Here is a 17,199-nt window from a genome sequence, read left to right on the forward strand (position 1 = left end):
TCTGTAATAATGTATTGATTTATCAGTTCTTCATTCTGAAGAAAATTAAGAATATTAATATTAAGCAAAATCTCCAGTGCCCAAGCCTGGAATCTCAAGCAGAATAAAATTGGACCGGATTTATCACTTTTTTAGACTGATTTCTTTATTTAAAACTCCTAAAATGCACAGCTTCTTTGAGTGTTTATTACCTTCTCCCAGAAACTCTCTCTCTAATTTTAGACTTCTTGGTTTTATGAACATTATCCTTGATTTTCTAGATCAGAAACTTTAGAGGCATGCTGTAAGAATTCTGCAGAAACTTTAAGACCTCCGATTCTGAGCCTCCCTTTTATTAGCATTTATTTCTTTTGGAGTATAAGTATGATGCTGTCCTAAGGACACCCAGAACTGTATGCCACTATGTTACCGCTCTGCCTCAGCCAGGGAGAACTTTGCTGAGGCTTAAACTGTGTGTCATCTCCCTGCCATGCCAGTCTGTCTGCCTCAACAGCAAATTCCTTGAGACTCTATCAGTCTTAACCTTGCCTTGCAGGTAATAATCAGTGAACCCCAGTTCCTGAGTTCCCTGGAAACGTGTCTCTGAAGTTTATTAATAAAGAACAGAGATTTAAGTGATACTAAGCAAGAGAAAAAGAGATGGATATAGTTAAAACAAAACAAAACTTAACTTTCGCAAGTTACATTTTTGCTTAAGCAGTTTTCTCACTTACATTAGGTTGCCAGCACCTCCAGCCTTCCAGGCCAGAAGATCCAACGTTCACAGAATCAGAGGTTGCTGTCCTCTTTTTGTTCCCTAAGTGATGGACTAGGCTACATTTTAGTCACGGGTATTTTTAGTAAAAGTCATTGACAGGTCATGGGTCGTTAACAAAAATTCACAGCCCATGACCTGTCCATGACTTTTGCTATATACCCCTAACTAAAACTTGGGCCAGAGGGCAGCAGGTGCTCAGGGGGGGCTTTCCGGGACCCCTGCTGGTGCTGGAGGGGAGGCAGGCGGCAGCCTGGGACGTCCATTTGCACTGGTGGGAGGAGGGGGCGGGCAGCGGCGCGTGGCACGGGACCCCTGCTGGTGCTGGGTGGGGCGGTTGGCGGGGCTGGCAGGCTCCCTACCCAGCTCTGACAGGCATGTCACTGCAGGTCCTAGGGGGAGGGGTGACCAGGGGGGCTGCATGCACTGCTTCTGCCACAAGTGCCAGTTCCGCAGTTCCTATTGGCCGGGAACCACAGCCAATGGGAGCTGTGGGGGCAGCGCCTGCAGGCCCGGGCAGCATGCAGAGCCCTATGGCCCCTCCACCTAGGAGCTGCAGGGACATGCCGGTGGGAGCCGGGAACCACTCTCCCTCAGGTAAACCCAGCTCGAGCAACCCCTGAGCCAGCACCAGCCAGAACTCATGGAAAATCACAGAATCCGTGACCTCCATGGCAGACACGCAGCCTTAGTGGTGGATCAGTAAGGGGTTCTCTTCCCTTCTTTTTATAGTCTCGTAAAACTTTGAAATGTATTCTTTGAAAGGTAAACCTAGACAAAGTTTCTCTACCCTGCTGGTGTGTAGACACCATGCTGTCTACCTGATTCTCTTATCAATTTGCTTTTTTCAGTTAGCTTAATCATGTTGTTTACATTAGATGTAAATGTACTTCCATTGTCTCCTTGCTCAATTCACATTGGAGACACAGGCAAACAGATGAAACAGAATTAATAGGGGAAGCAAAAGTGGATGAGAATCTGGGAGGCAGTGACCATGAGATGGTCGAGTTCAGGATCCTGACACAAGGAAGAAAGGAGAGCAGCAGAATACGGACCCTGGACTTCACAAAAGCAGACTTTGACTCCCTCAGGGAACTGATGGACAGGATCCCCTGGGAGAATAACATGAGGGGGAAAGGAGTCCAGGAGAGCTGGCTGTATTTTAAAGAATCCTTATTGAGGTTACAGGAACAAACCATCCCAAAGAAAGAACAGTAAATATGGCAGGCGACCAGCTTGGCTTAACAGTGAAATCCTTGCTGATCTTAAACACAAAAAAGAAGCTTACAAGAAGTGGAAGATTGGACAAATGACCAGGGAGGAGTATAAAAATATTACTTAGGCATGCAGGAGTGAAATCAGGAAGGCCAAATCACACTTGGAGTTGCAGCTAGCAAGAGATGTTAAGAGTAACAAGAAGGGTTTCTTCAGGTATGTTAGCAACAAGAAGAAAGTCAAGGAAAGTGTGGGCCCCTTACTGAATGAGGGAGGCAATCTAGTGACAGAGGATGTGGAAAAAGCTAATGCTTTTTTTGCCTCTGTCTTCATGAACAAGGTCAGCTCCCAGACTACTGCACTGGGCAGCACAGCATGGGGAGGAGGTGACCAGCCCTCTGTCGAGAAAGAAGTGGTTCGGGACTATTTAGAAAAGCTGGATGCGCACAAGTCCATGGGCCCAGATGAGCTGCATCCAAGGGTGCTAAAGGAGATGGCGGATGTGATTGCAGAGCCATTGGCCATTATCTTTGAAAACTCCTGGGATCAGGGGAGGTCCCAGACAACTGGAAAAAGGCTAATGTAGTGCCCATTTTTTAAAAAGGGAAGGAGGAGGATCCAGGGAACTACAGGCCAGTCAGCCTCACCTCAGTCCCTGGAAAAATCATGGAGCAGGTCCTCAAGGAATCAATTCTGAAGCACTTAGAGGAGAGGAAAGTGATCAGGAACAGTCAGCATGGATTCACCAAGGGCAAGTCATGCCTGACTAATCTAATTGCCTTCTATGACAAGGTAACTGGCTCTGTGGATGAGGGGAAAGCAGTGGACATGTTATTCCTTGACTTTAGCAAAGCTTTTGATACAGTCTCCCAGAGTATTCTTGCCAGCAAGTTAAAGAAGTATGGGCTGGATGAATGGACTATAAGGAGGACAGAAAGCTGGCTAGATTGTCAGGCTCAATGGGTAGTGATCAATGGCTCCATGTCTAGTTGGCAGCCGGTATCAAGTGGAGTGCCCCAAGGGTCGGTCCTGGGGCCGGTTTTCTTCAGTATCTTCATTAATGATCTAGAAGAGGGCGTGGACTGCACCCTCAGCAAGTTTGCAGATGACACTAAACTGGGAGGAGAGGTAGATATGCTGGAGGGTAGGGATAGGAAACAGAGTGACCTAGACAAATTAGAGGTTTGGGCCAAAAAAAATCTGATGAGGTTCAACAAGGACAAGTGCAGAGTCCTGCACTTAGGATAGAAGAATTCCATGCACCGCTACAGACTAGGGACCGAATGGCTAGGCAGCAGTTCTGCAGGAAAGGACCTAGGGGTTCCAATGGCCGAGAAGCTGGATATGACTCAACAGTGTGCCCTTGTTGCCAAGAAGGCTAACGGCATTTTGGGCTGTATAAGTAGGGGCATTGCCAGCAGATCTAGGGATGTGATCGTTCCCCTCTATTCGACATTGGTGAGGCCTCATCTGGAGTACTGTGTCCAGTTTTGGGCCCCACACTACAAGAAGGATGTGGAAAAATTGGAAAGAGTCCAGCGGAGGGCAACAAAAATGATTAGGGGGCTGGAACACATGACTTATGAGGAGAGGCTGAGGGAACTGGGATTGTTTAGTCTGCGGAAGAGAAGAATGAGGGGGGATTTGATAGCTGCTTTCAACTACCTGAAAGGGGGTTCCAAAGAGGATGGATCTAGACTGTTCTCCGTGGTGGCAGATGACAGAACAAGGAGTAATGGTCTCAAGTTGCAGTAGGGGAGGTTTAGGTTGGATATTAGGAAAAACTTTTTCACTAGGAGGGTGGTGAAACACTGGAATGCGTTACCTAGGGAGGTGGTGGAATCTCCTTCATTAGAGGCTTTTAAGGTCAGGCTTGACAAAGATAAACAAGTTTGGCTGGGATGATTTAGTTGGGGATTGGTCCTGCTCTGGGCAGGGGGTTGGACTAGATGACCTCCTGAGGTCCCTTCCAACCCTGATATTCTATGATTCTATGAAACAACGTTCCTTTGTCTACCACAAACTTGTTTATCCACTCTAATCAGATTGATTGGTTTGAATATATTTTAGGAGTATATTTCCAGCACACATACATAATTCTTTACATACTAACTTTACTTACGTCATGCAGTAATATGAAAGACCAGCATGTCACCAGTTTTTAGATGATACCTTACAAGACACTGTTTGGCTAAATGTTCTGACAACAGTGAGGTGGGTGTACCTTTGTCCAGTTGCCACATAGGGGTTCTTATGGTCATAATAAGTAAAAGATAAATTCATATTATTTGCAGTGGTGTTATAGCTGTATTGGGCCCAGGAAAAGAGAGAGATTAGGTGGATGAGGTAATATTTTTTATTGGACCAACTTCTGTTTGTGAAATGGACAAGCTTTTGAGCTTCACAGACCTCTTCCTCAGGTCTGGAAATAGTAACCAGAGTGTTCAAGGTAAATACAAGGTGGGGCATATTGCTAAGCATAAGGGGTTCACATGTTGTATTGAGACCACTTAAAATGAAGTGAGTAATTAACACCTCTGCATAGGACAAAGGAGATTAGTAGACAGCAAGGTGTGTTACAAATTCTTGTAATGAGCCATAAATCCACTGTCTGTTAATTTAAAAAATAAATAGTATCTAGTAGAGTTACGAATTTAAGTTCCCAGGCTTGTCTTTTGAAGGTGTTGTGCAGGTTTCCTTTGAGGAGGAGAACTGAGAGATCAGATATGGAGTGATAGCTTTGTGAAAAGTGTTTGTTCACAGCTGGTAGGGTGCTTTTGTCCTGAGGAAGAGCTCTGTGAAGCTCCAAAGGTTGTCCCTTCCACAAATAGAAGTTGGTCCAATAAAAGATATTATCTCTCCCACCTTATCTCTCTCAAACTCATATTACACAGATAGTATATGAAACAGGGAAACAGGAATGGAAGAGTACAGAATTAGACAGTTACCCTAGAAAGTGCAACTGGAAATACACACACAGCCAAACTCCATATAGCACAACCTGAAACAGGAAGGAACTAAGCAGATAAGGAAAAAGGCATGACAGATTCTAGAGCTGATGTGACAAAATTATTTTTTTAATAATCCGTGCTGGCTGGGATTCAGCAGAGTTGAACAGAGGCATCCGTGCTCAGCAAGCATCACACCTCAATTATCCAGAATGATGAACTACAGTGAAGACCCTGCTACTTCCCTGCATTTCCACTGGATGCATAATGGTAGACTCGGTTCATAAGTATTACACCTTAAGCCAAATTAACTTTCAGGTTAAATTTACCTACCTTAAAGAGACACATCTGCAATTTACATAGTTTGTGTCATGAGGTAAAAAACTTAGCAATTATAAATAAATTTCTGGAACCTGACAATAAATTCTGAAAACAAAAAATACAGGTAATAGTGGTTATAATAGGTTCCCAGTCATATTCTCTACAGTTAGGGAATATTTGTTTTATATATTATAATTCTGTTACTATTTACTCCAAAACCCATTGATGTCTGAGGCAGTTGTCGGCCAAAGCACCTCATTAATTAAAGGGAAATTAAGGGTATGTCTATACTACCCACAGGAAAGTTGAAAGTACATACCCACAATTGATCAATTCATTTTGTATTTTTGGCATGCTCCTGGATTCCTCACTGATGCTAAGCTCTCACATAGTGGAAACGTTACTTGGTGATACTGCTATCTCCAGTTGGCTAGGAGTCTCTGCCCCATCATGGCGAATGGTGATAGGCCTCAGTTGTTCATGGCTTTGCTACCTCTGAGCTGGACTATGGTAATACAACATGCCTGGGCATGGGGCTTTCTGCACCTGGGAAACTCCAACTGGCACAGAATGCTACAGCATGTCTTCTTAACACACTGGCTATTGCAAACACATCAGACCTGTCCTCCTTTTCCTACACTGGCTTCCCATAGAATATCAAGTTCAAGGTCTTGGTCCTTATCTTCAAGATACTCAATGCTCTGTGCCCAGAGTGTCTAAATGATCAACTAAAACCCTGGGATGAAGACTATGTCAACAACTTTGCTCCTCTGGCACAATGAAACTTTCTACAATAAAAGTAAAGCTCATCTGTGCAGATAGAACTTTCTTGGGAGCTGACCCAAAACTGTGGAGTGAACTCCCACAGGAACCAGGGACTGTTACAAAACTCACTGCTAAGAGCAAGGTGCATTTCTTTGACCCTGCCTTCTCTACCATAAACATATAGCTTTATGTATGTGTTTAAAAAAATCCAAAACAAAATATTCAACTACACACCCAATTCACCCTTGGGAAGAGGATGAGAGAACATACCCATGTGAAACTCTGCTGAAAGGCACTCAGGGCTAGATCCACAAAGGTATTTAGTTGCCCCGTTCAGCGCCTAAGGACTGGTCTACACTAGAATCTCTACAGTGGCTCAGTTGTACTGATGTAGCTGTGCCACTATAGCGCTGCTAGTGCAGACCCTCTATGCCAAAGGGAGAGAGCTTCTGCCACTGACATAGCACTGTCCACGCTGGTGCTTGTCCGTTTAACTTGCATCACTCAGGGGGAGGTTTTTCCACACCCCTGAACAACTTGAGTTATATGAAAGTAAGCACTAGCATGTACAAGTCGAAGTCTAAAATTTAGATCCTCAAAACCTCTACGCAGCTGCTGCCTAACTCTGTAGGCACCTAAATACCCTGGTGCCTTTGTTTCTGCTGTTAAATTCCCCATGATACCTAAAAATATGCAGTTGAGCGTGCACACAGCCACCAAAGTCCCAACACCTGGGCACCCAGCTCATGCCTAAGTTCCAGAGTGATCCTCAAACTTGGCATTCCAACCCAGATCCTGAAAGGTATTTAGGCACCTAGCTCTTATTGATTTCAGTGAGAGTCAAGTACCTAAATATCTTGAAATATCTGGTCCTCTCTGCCTGTCTTGCTTATGGGGCCTGGTCTAGTAGGTGTTCTCAGAGGCTTCCTAAAACCGTGTTTATTGGATCAGTCTCCGTATCGATGGTGCTGTTGGTCCCTGCATCCCCTTTATAACCATATAACCTTTATCTCAATTGTTAGAGCACTCACCAAGAATGTGAGATACCCAGGTTCAATTTCCCCCTCTGGAAAGAAATTGGAGCAGGAATTTGAACCCAAATCTCCCATATCTTAGGAGAGTGCCCTAATCACTGAGCTATAGGCTATTCTGAGGTGGGTCTCCCTCAATCTCTCCTGTTGAAACTGTTCCACTTTGTATAAATAATTAAATTTATGTGGCTCTCCCACAATATGTGTGACTGCTCTAACCTTGGGATAAAGGTTATATGGAGGCACCAACACCACCTCCTGTTTGGCTTGTTTGTGAGAAAGGGCTTAGTGTCTTAATTCTAGGGAACAGCCGTGTTAGTCTGTATTCGCAAAAAGAAAAGGAGTACTTGTGGCACCTTAGAGACTAACCAATTTATTTGAGCATGAGCAAGCTCATGCTCAAATAAATTGGTTAGTCTCTAAGGTGCCACAAGTACTCCTTTTCTTTTTTTTTTTAATTCTAGGGAGGATTCATGGCTGTGAATCCGAAGCAGAGACAGGCAACTCACAGCAACCTGGACTTAGGCACTTAACTCCCATTGAGGGGAAGGCTTAGGCCCCACCCGTCTCCTCAGCATTTTCTATTGACTAGCTTAGGCAGCTCTCCACTCAGCTTGCAGGCTTTTGGAGATTCCATTCTTAGGTGTCTATTCTCATTATGCATTGTAGAAGAAGCCTGGGTGCCTAACTCAAAGCTGTGGATTCCATTAGGTGGCAGGGTACCTAAGTCCCCTTTGTGGATCTAGCCCTCAGATCCTATGAGCACTGTATAAGCACCTATATAGAACAAGAATAACAAAGAACTAAGTTTTCTCTTTTATGTCTTTGTTCTTAGGGATTGGCTTGTTTTGGTCTTGTTTTGAAACAGGATTAGCTTAATTCTTGGCTTAGTGTGAAAGTTGGGGTGCATATTTACCACGTGAAAGTTGGCAACTGTGCATTAGACAGCAGTGGAAGATTTGCATCCAGCATTTACCCAAAAAAGGCTAATTTTTTTAGGTATTGGAACTCTTTATAGTTTGGTGTGACAGGGTGTACCAGGTCCTTTGGGGCCTTGTGGTCCTACCACATCCCACCCCAGGAAATGAGCAGTGAAGGTGGGTCCTTCAGGCCTGCCTAGAAAGGCTGCAGGGAAGCAGCCAATTAGGGCTCAGTTAAAAGGAGCTGCTGGGCCTGAGCAGTTCAGTCCTTGGTTGAGACCAGAAGGCTGAGGAAATCCTGGAAGATGGAGAAATTCTCCAGGCAAGGAGGCTTGTGGGAAGCCCTGCTCAAGCAAGGGTAGGACAGAAAATCTCTCCAGGCAAGAGGCCTGGAAGAAACCCTGCGCAAACAAGGAATGAGACAAATAGAACCCAAGAACTATAATTTAAGGTAGAGTGAACATGATGGGACCGAGTGGGAAGCGGCCCAGGGTATAGCAGCAGCAACCAAGTAAACGAAAGCAGTAAATGGCTGCTGTCTATAGGGTCCCTGGGTTGGGACTTGGAGTAGTGGGTGGGCCTGAGACACCCCTCCCCCCCAGCCACCGGAAAAGTGGCCTGATCCCAAGAAGGGGATAAGACTCTATTAAAAGCCCAAAATAGACCCAGGGACATGGCTGAAGACCCTGGAGGGGCCAACCCTTTGTTGAACTTTGTTTCCCTCCCTGCCACCCCCACGAAGGGGACTGAAATTAAGGATTGACATGGCTGGAGAGCTGGGACACCAGAGAACAACTAAAGGCAAAGAGTCTCCAGGGAGAAAGCCCTGGGGGGTGCTGCTTTAAGACAGGGTAGAGACAGACTTAACATTGGCCTAGAAGGGTCTGAGAACTGAGCCGAGATGCAGGGCTGCAGATACCAATGACTGCACAATGGTAGTCCTTGTTGGACATTTGTTACCGTGGAAGGGGTTCATCCATTTTAGACTATGTTTGACTTAGCCAGAGGGCTGAGCCACTGATGAGGGCAACAGCTGACCAGGAGCATTGTGAACTGAGAGAGTGCAGGTTCACACCCAGCTGACAGGTGGGTGCTCAGGAGAGGTGTGTTCACCCCATCACATTCAGTTTTAGTGAGGAGTAAACACAGTCTTAGAACCTCTGCTACAAAAGTAGTTGTCATGTGTTTGAGGGTCATGATGGCTATCTGCAACAATCTTGATAGTTAATTCTAGGCCTTTTTGGATTTGCTGTTCTTTTCTTTGGAACTCAGGTTTTCCTTGATGAAACTAGTCAACCAGGTACAAAGCATTATGGAGAAGATACATGACATGAATTATAATTACAAGAGAAATGAAAAAAATGTTTTCTCATATAACTGCAAGACTGCATAATAAAACTGGTTTAAGAATTAAAATAGCTGCATCTGTTGAGATCAAAGTCTGTGCAGAGGTGACCTAATAACTATTTTTTAAGTCTTTCTGAAAAGTATTTTTGGGAGCATAGGAAAAGTCTCCTTTGTATAGTTCCTGTGGCTCAGGGAATGCAGCTACTTTAAGAAAGCTATCAGTTCATTCATATATCTTAAAATTAGTGCAGAACTTTAAAGCCACTGTAGTGTAATTCTTATCTGAAAAGTGACCATATAAAAATGTGACATTCTGCCTCCTGTGTTTATTCAGAGTCTGAGTTTGCGGAAATGCTCAGGTCCACAACTTGAGTTGAACCTATGTCCATCCTGGCTGTTGGAGACCAGCGAAGAAGTACTGGGCTCATTGTGGATTGTGTGTGTCACTATGGGGGTAGAATAACAGCAGACCTTAAGAAAGCTATTGGCTTTGCTCTGACAATCTTGCTATTTATTGACTTCTGTCTAGTCTTCCTTTTCAGGAAAAATTGTTGAAAAGGTTGTGGCAAAACAGGTCAGATGATATGTGAGAGCCTTGAGCTCATCCAGGGCCAGCCTTAGGAAAAATGGTACCCTGGGCAAACTTGTGTTTTGTTGCCCCTGCCCCCGTCTCCCCAGGCTTCCCCATTACCTTGGGCCTCTCTGCCTCCCCAGGCTCTAGACCCATCCCCTGATCTCCCCAGGACCCCTCCACCTCCACCTCCACCTCCCCATCTATCACCCCTGGCCCCTGCTTCCTCCATGGGCTTCCGCCCCATAGCCCCTGGCCTCCACTGCCTCCCAAACCCCATCACCCCCAGACCCCACTGCCTTGTCCCCTCATTGCCTCAAGCTCCTTTCCATGGTCTTGCACCCCAGGCCCACCCTGCTACTTGCCTCTTGGCCACAGTGACCCCCCTGACCAGGGCACCCTGCACGATCACCCACCCATAAGGCTGGCCCTGTGCTCCTCACCTAGCAGACCTGCCCCAGTCACCCACCCAGCATCCTGGCTTGCCTAACAGGCAACGAGAGAAGGGCTCAGGGGCTGTCCGTGCTGGGAAGAAGCAGGCACTCAGGCCAGGCCTGGCCGTTACCTTGTTGGTCCCAATCCCAGTCATGGCATTGTCCAGGTGGAAACAGAGCGGCACCACCAAGCTCCAATCCCTGCAGCAGCTGCAGATTCTCCAGGGGACCCAACAAGCATGGTGTGATGACTCAAAGCAGCAATGGCCATGAACCCTCCAGCCATCCTCAGGGCCAGCCCCTTCTCCTTGCCCTCCCCCCACCACCTAGTGGCTCCGCTTCTCTCTGCCACCCACCGGGGGCACTGGGCTCCTCTGGTCCTGGGTGGAGGCCATCACCAGCCACCACTCCACTAACATATACTGCTTGGGGGGCATTGCTCCCCCAAACCCTGCACATGGCTAAATTTCTGAGCGTCAAAGTTGGAATTTTTAAAATACTTAATGTTGGCCTAACTCTGCTTGCATTAAATTCAATTGACTTCAGTGGGAACAGAGTTACACCAACACTGAACACTTTTGAAAATCCAACTCCAAGGTTCTTGAGATTCACTTTTTTCTTACTACATCGGCTCCAGCTGTAAGAGCACTCCACTCCAATCAGCCAGAAGGAAGCTCCAGCAGAAATAAGAACAGCCATTCATGGAGAAATGGAAGTGAGAATTTTCTCTACTTATTTTTCCTTCACATATATTCAGAAGCTTAGTGGGTACAGAACTATCTTGTGCCCCTGGGAAATTTTAAAAGCATTTTTGTCACTTTTATTTTTACACCATTCACCTTAATTTTTACCACATTGTTTGTGGCCTATATTGCAGCTGATACAAGCGTAAAAAGAAACAGAAGAGGCAGGAAATGTGCTCAAAATGCTTCATGTTCTGTGGAATAAGTTTTAATGTCTGAAAAACATGGTCTTTTACCCTAAACATCTAGCAGGATGACATAGGCCCTGCTCTAAGACGTCTCTTTTTATGTCTTAAGAATTTTATTTCACAGGAACATCAATTTTACAGCATATTCTATATTACAGGGTCACACAATCCTGTTTCAGCCACAGACTGGCTAGTTGATCATTTTTGGTGCCAAAAATTATTGATAATTTACTAGGATATTTTAGTGCAGGGGTGGGAAAACTGTGGCCTGCGGGCTGGATCCGGCCCCTCAGGGATTGCCCATCGTGGTGCCGCAGGCCCCGTGCCACTCTCAGAAGCAGCCAGCACCACATCCCTGCGGCCTGGGGGGGCAGGGAAGGGGGGTGCAGAGGGCTCCATGTGTTGCCCTTGCCTCCAGGCACCGCCCCCCCGCAGCTCCCATTGGCCGGGAATTGAGGTGCGGCAAAGGCACCGCGCGGAGTCCTGTGCCCCCTCGTCCCCCAGGGGCCTCGCAGGGATGTGGTGCCGGCCACTTCCCAGAGCGGCATAGCGTGGGGCCAGGGCAGGCATGCAGGGAGCCTGCCCTGGCCCTGGAGCGCGCCGCTGCCACCCCGGAGCCGCTTTAGGTAAATGGCGCCGGGCCAGAGCCCGAACCACTCCTGCACTCCGCATCCCCCCTGCACCCCAACCCCCTGCTCTGAGCCTCCTGCTGCACCCCAACCCCCTGCCCTGAGCCCCCTCCCGCAGTCCGCACCCCTCCTGCACTGCTGCCCTGAGCCCCCTCCTGCAACCCCAACCCCCTTCCCTGAGCCCCCTCATACACCCCACATCCCTTCTCTGCCCCAATCCCTTGCTCTGAGCCCCTTCCTGCACACCACACCCCCTCCTTCACCCCAGCCCCCACCCCCGCCCCAGCCCTGCATACAATTTCCCCACCCAGTTGTGGCCCTCAGGCCAGAAAGTTTGCCCACCCCTGCTTTAGAGGGATGGTGACTAGGAAACAAAGTGTTTCAGATGCCATCCCAAACCATAGAGCCACCCATATCTTAAGTTTAATAGTGCAAATAAATGTCTCACTTTAAGAACATTAATAATTAAATAATTGCGCAAGGTTGGAAAAGTTACCAAGGGTACATATTCTAATGTGCACAGCTGAAGGCTGAGAGTTATTTAAATGTGTATACAAGTGCATAGTCACAAGCCCAGCAAATAATTAAATCTACTGATCTTGGTTTTGTGTATCTATATAAGTAACTTCTCTGTCATGACTTCTGTGTAACTACCATATTGTGTCCCCATTAGTGGGTGAATGATTTGGTTTACAACCCCGTTTTGTTGATTTAGACTCCATCCTCGCTTTGCAGTAGGGCTGTTCAATTTATGAATGATAAAAATTTTGGTAAATCAGGTCCTGAGATTCAAGAATTGCTACATTATTTTATTGGATTTGTTCAAAATGAATAAGCTTTCAGACACATTTTCCTCATCACTGTATCCTTCTTTTGTTTTGATTTCTTACATTTTTGAGTGAATTTCAGTGGTCATGAAAGTGAAAGGCAGACAGAACTAACTTGAACCAAGCATCATGCAGGCATGTGCTATGTAAATTTCCTTTACACAGCTCTGCAAATGCGCACTGGTTCTTACCTGAAGTACCTTCTGACCCCAAACAGCTCTGTCAATAGACGTCAATCCTGTACTGCAGCATTCCTGCTATTCTAGTCTTGGATCACCGAGCTTTGCCACATGCTTTTTAGTCCTTATCTGCAGCACTTGTTCAAGTCCTGTGCTTTCATGAGACTTCATGCACTTGAAAAATAGCCTTTACACAAGTCTGTTACTTTAGTATGATAATCTGCCAGTAAGATGTATCAGCACTGCAGCTTTTCATGAAGAGGGACTTCCTGTAAAACAAAGCCTTCTACAATAATTACTCATGGCTTCACAATGTAATTCTACCTGAGTCACTGAATACAATTCCTTATGCTTTGAGAAATTCAAAAATGACAGGGTTTAACACACATTTTGAAATATTTATTCTTTTTTGTTTACGTTTGTTGCAAGTAAGTTTCCTTTGTTTTCTTTGGTTTTTAGTGAGCGGTTTCTGGTGAGATTAAACAAGAACGGAGGCCCCAGGAATCCAGAGAAGATAGAACGGATGTGTGGCCTTTTCACAGTATGTATGAATTACTCATTCTCTTTCCCTATCTAACTGTGAACTGAGACTTCTCTTGAAGGTTGTTTGACTGTAAACACAGTCACTCTGGGAACAAAAAGAAATTCTTTCTTTCCTGTATACTGAGGAAAATGAAAACTGTATATTTCTGCTCAATTTAATGAAATGTTAACATTAGAAAATTGAAATAATCTTCCAGATTAATTGATTTTTTCAAGTAAAGGAACATCAAATACATTTCACTGTTTTCATCTTTAAATGCCCGTTGCATGTATTATACACTTAGAAAACAGAAGATGGGAAATTATTTCTTTTTTGACTGTTTGTGTGGATCCCACTCTTTGTGCATGCACCTCATGTTCACAAAATAGGAATACTTGAATAGCAGTGTCTGCAGGGCCACACCTGTACCATGTGTGCCCTCCCTCTCCCCCATGCTGGCATAAATGCCAGAGCCATCCCTCGTTACTCTTTTACCATCCATGGCAGTTAGATGGAGCAAGCAGTGTCCACCCACTACCCTTACTGGAATCTGCTTCAGTTGCAAATTAAGTGACTAGTTAGTGTTAATGCCCTTTAAATTACTGGCCTCCCCCCTTTTTTTTTTTATTTTAAAACCCTCCAAAAACCTAAATTTAATTTGTGTCTTAGCACTCTAAGCCACTATCCAGGCCAAAATGATGGATGGGGGGGAGGGATAGCTCAGTGATTTGAGCATTGGCCTGCTAAACCCAGGGTTGTGAGTTCAATCCTTGAGGGGGCCATTTAAGGATCTGGGGCAAAAATTGGGGATTGGTCCTGCTTTGAGCAGGGGGTTGGACTAGATGACCTCCTGAGGTCCCTTCCAACCCTGATATTCTATGATTCAGGCTTCAAACAATTGCTGTCCTGGGATGTTCTTATTCCACCCATGGACAGCCACAGCCTATTTTGTCTCAGTGACAGCTGTGTGCCAGACTGCTACTTAGTGTGTCATTCCTTCAGAACAAGAACGAGAAAGTCCAAGGACACTTGTTTGAAGTTATACTTGCTCAGATGATCAATGAGAAGAACTTCAGACCTTGAAGAGTGAAGATCAATTTCTAACATGGATTCTGCCTCTTCTAAGACATTGTCAGACAGTGACCCTGCTAGCTAGCATGCAAAACCCAACATGTTGTCACCAATCTGTTTCTTCCCATAAGGAGATCCAAATCTTTGCTCTCCCGGGAAGAGAGTACTAAGCTTGCTCATTCTCCAGAGGCAAGTGATGTCGGTTCAGCTATGGCTAGGTACTGAAGAAGCACAATGCCTGTTACTAGTACTTTTAGGCATGTGTACCAAATGCGATAACACTAATCTCAACATATGCACCAGAACCAACGTCAGCACCATTGATGGAAGTCTTAACAGCACCAGCTGATTTAATGTTGGTGGAGGTGACTTCATCCCAGTACCACTATTGGCACTTATATCTCTATATTTGGAACTAGTGCATATTTCTGACCAGTACCAATGTTTGGGGGACACTTTTTCTCCATTATCTAGCAGAGAACCTTCTCCTCCTCAGATCACACAGGTCAAGATAAGACCTCTCTCTACAGATCAGGGACTCTAACTTTAGAGCTGGAAGTCATCTGCTTCTGGCATGGTAATGGTCTGGTCAGCCCTGTCAGAACCAGCATTGTCAAAATGATGCTGCACCTTGGCCCTATGGGGCATACTGGAGACCACCATGCAGGAGCCAATCTCCTTCTTATCATTCAAGGAAATGGAGAGGATCTCAATCCCCTTGACAGACCCCGTCTACAGACAGGGAAGAACAGCAGCTGGCAAAGGAGGATTGGTTGCTCAGGGGCTGATATTATCAAGAGAGAAATGGTTGGCAGTACAAACAAGCTTGTTACTCCACAATAGGCTTCCAACTAAATTTTGAGAGGTCTGCTTTGACACCAGTACAGTGAATAGATTTCACGGGGACACTCTGTACCTCGGGGGAATACCCTACACCCCCATGTGCATCCTTATAAAATGATTGTGTGGCATCCAGTGCAAAGTTTGTCATGTCAGGTGTCTTCGGAAGGCTCATGATGCACTGAGCATTGTTGCTATAATGATGTCATAGTAATTGTTGTTACAGTAATGTTATAGTAATATTATAGGTTCTAATTTCATGTATATAGTTATGATCCTGAAAATGTGTCCTCGTGGCTTAAAACAGGCCCAGGCAAAACTTCTCCAAGAGCAGAGAGGCAGTTCACATCTCATCAGGGCATGTATGGGACAAAGCCAGCCCAGCCTCACAGGAACAAAAGACACTGGCCTAGGGTCTGTTGGACTCTCGAGTGAGTCATCTCCCTTCCTTTGGTCAGTTTGGGACTACAATGAGGTAATGGTCACCTGACCCTGAAGTGGGGGGCAAAGCCAAGAGGGAAGAAAGAACATGATAAAAGGGAGAGATGTTTGCCATGTCTTCCTCTCCCACCTCCATCTACAGACATCATCACCAAGCGACTGAAGTGCTGATCGAAGGGGAGAGCCTGGTTGAAGGGCAACCAGTCAGTCTGTGGTGAGAAGCATCTAAGTTTGTAAGGGCACTGAAAGTGTTAAGATTAGTTTAGAATGCGTTTTGTTTTTATTTCATTTGACCAACTCCAACTTGTTGTGCTTTGACTTATCATCACTTAAAATCTATCTTTGTAGTTAATAAATTTGTTTGTTTATTTTACCTGAAGCAGTGCATTTGATTTGAAGCATGTGAGAGACTCCCCCTGGGATAACAAGCCTGATGCATATCAATTTCTTTGTTAAATTGACAAACTCATATAAGCTTGCAGTGTCCAGCTGGCATAACTGGACACTGCAAGACGGAGGTTCCTAGGGTTGTGTCTGGGATCGGAGATATTGGCTAGTGTCATTTGGTTGCACAATCCAAGGAGCAGCTTACATGCCAGAGGCTGTGCGTGAAAAACCCAGGAGTGGGGGTTCTCACAGTAGAGCAGGGTAAGGCTGGCTCCCAGAGTTAAGGATTGGAATGACCTAGCAGATCACCAGTCCAGATAACACCAAGGGAACAGAATAGATTTCACAGGGACATCTCTGAATGCAGTGACAGGCAGGGCTTACTTTTACCTACTGATAGATTTCTCACCCTAAAGTATCTTAACAGTTCAGTTCAACCTCAAACCTGAGTGAGGAATTGCCTTCAACTATTGGGCCATGTTTTTGTAACCCCAAACACTAGGTTATGTCTTTGATGCCTCCAGGGATGGCTCAGGACACTCTACATACCAAACAAACAGTCTGGACAAGCAAGTGTCTGTAGTCAGCCAGGTTCTGCAGTCACTCAACTGGTGGAAGGATCCTTCCAAGGTCTGTACAGGAGTCCCATTTATTCACAATTTCACTACCATTGTGATAACATCAGACACTTTCCTCTTGCGTTGGGGATAGGAACCTCACACAATCCAGGGCAAAGGGTCATCCAGAGCAGTTACTCCACATCAACCTTCTAGAGTTGAGAGAGGTCAGAAATGCTTGCCTTCAATTTCTTCCTCTGATCAGACCAAATCAGTCAAGATCATGACAGACAACGTGGCCTGTGTGTTTTATATCAATTGTCAGGGAGAGGATGTTCCCCCTCATTCTGTGCCGAAGCAATAAAACTCTGGAATTGGTGCATACCCAACCAGGAGTCATCTCAGCTTCTTACCTTCTAGATGTGCAAAATACTGTGGCTGATGACCTCAGCAGGCATTTCTCCCAAAACATATTATTAACTTGGGTGCTTCCAGAGGTAGACCTCTT

General features: G+C 45.5%; 1 protein-coding gene across 9 annotated transcripts in view; it reads left to right on the forward strand.

Moving 5' to 3' along the window:
* DOCK3 (dedicator of cytokinesis 3) overlaps positions 1 to 17,199 on the forward strand; it is a 609,762-nt gene that overhangs the window by 388,381 nt on the left and 204,182 nt on the right. For all 9 annotated transcript variants that reach the window (XM_048858121.2, XM_048858128.2, XM_048858122.2 and 6 more), the window contains exon 10: positions 13,332 to 13,413. In XM_048858121.2, coding sequence (XP_048714078.1) covers positions 13,332 to 13,413 — 82 coding nt within the window. The remainder of the gene's footprint in view (positions 1 to 13,331; positions 13,414 to 17,199) is intronic.

This window comes from Caretta caretta, chromosome 7 (assembly GCF_965140235.1).
Source record: "Caretta caretta isolate rCarCar2 chromosome 7, rCarCar1.hap1, whole genome shotgun sequence".
Classification (NCBI taxonomy): domain Eukaryota; kingdom Metazoa; phylum Chordata; order Testudines; family Cheloniidae; genus Caretta; species Caretta caretta.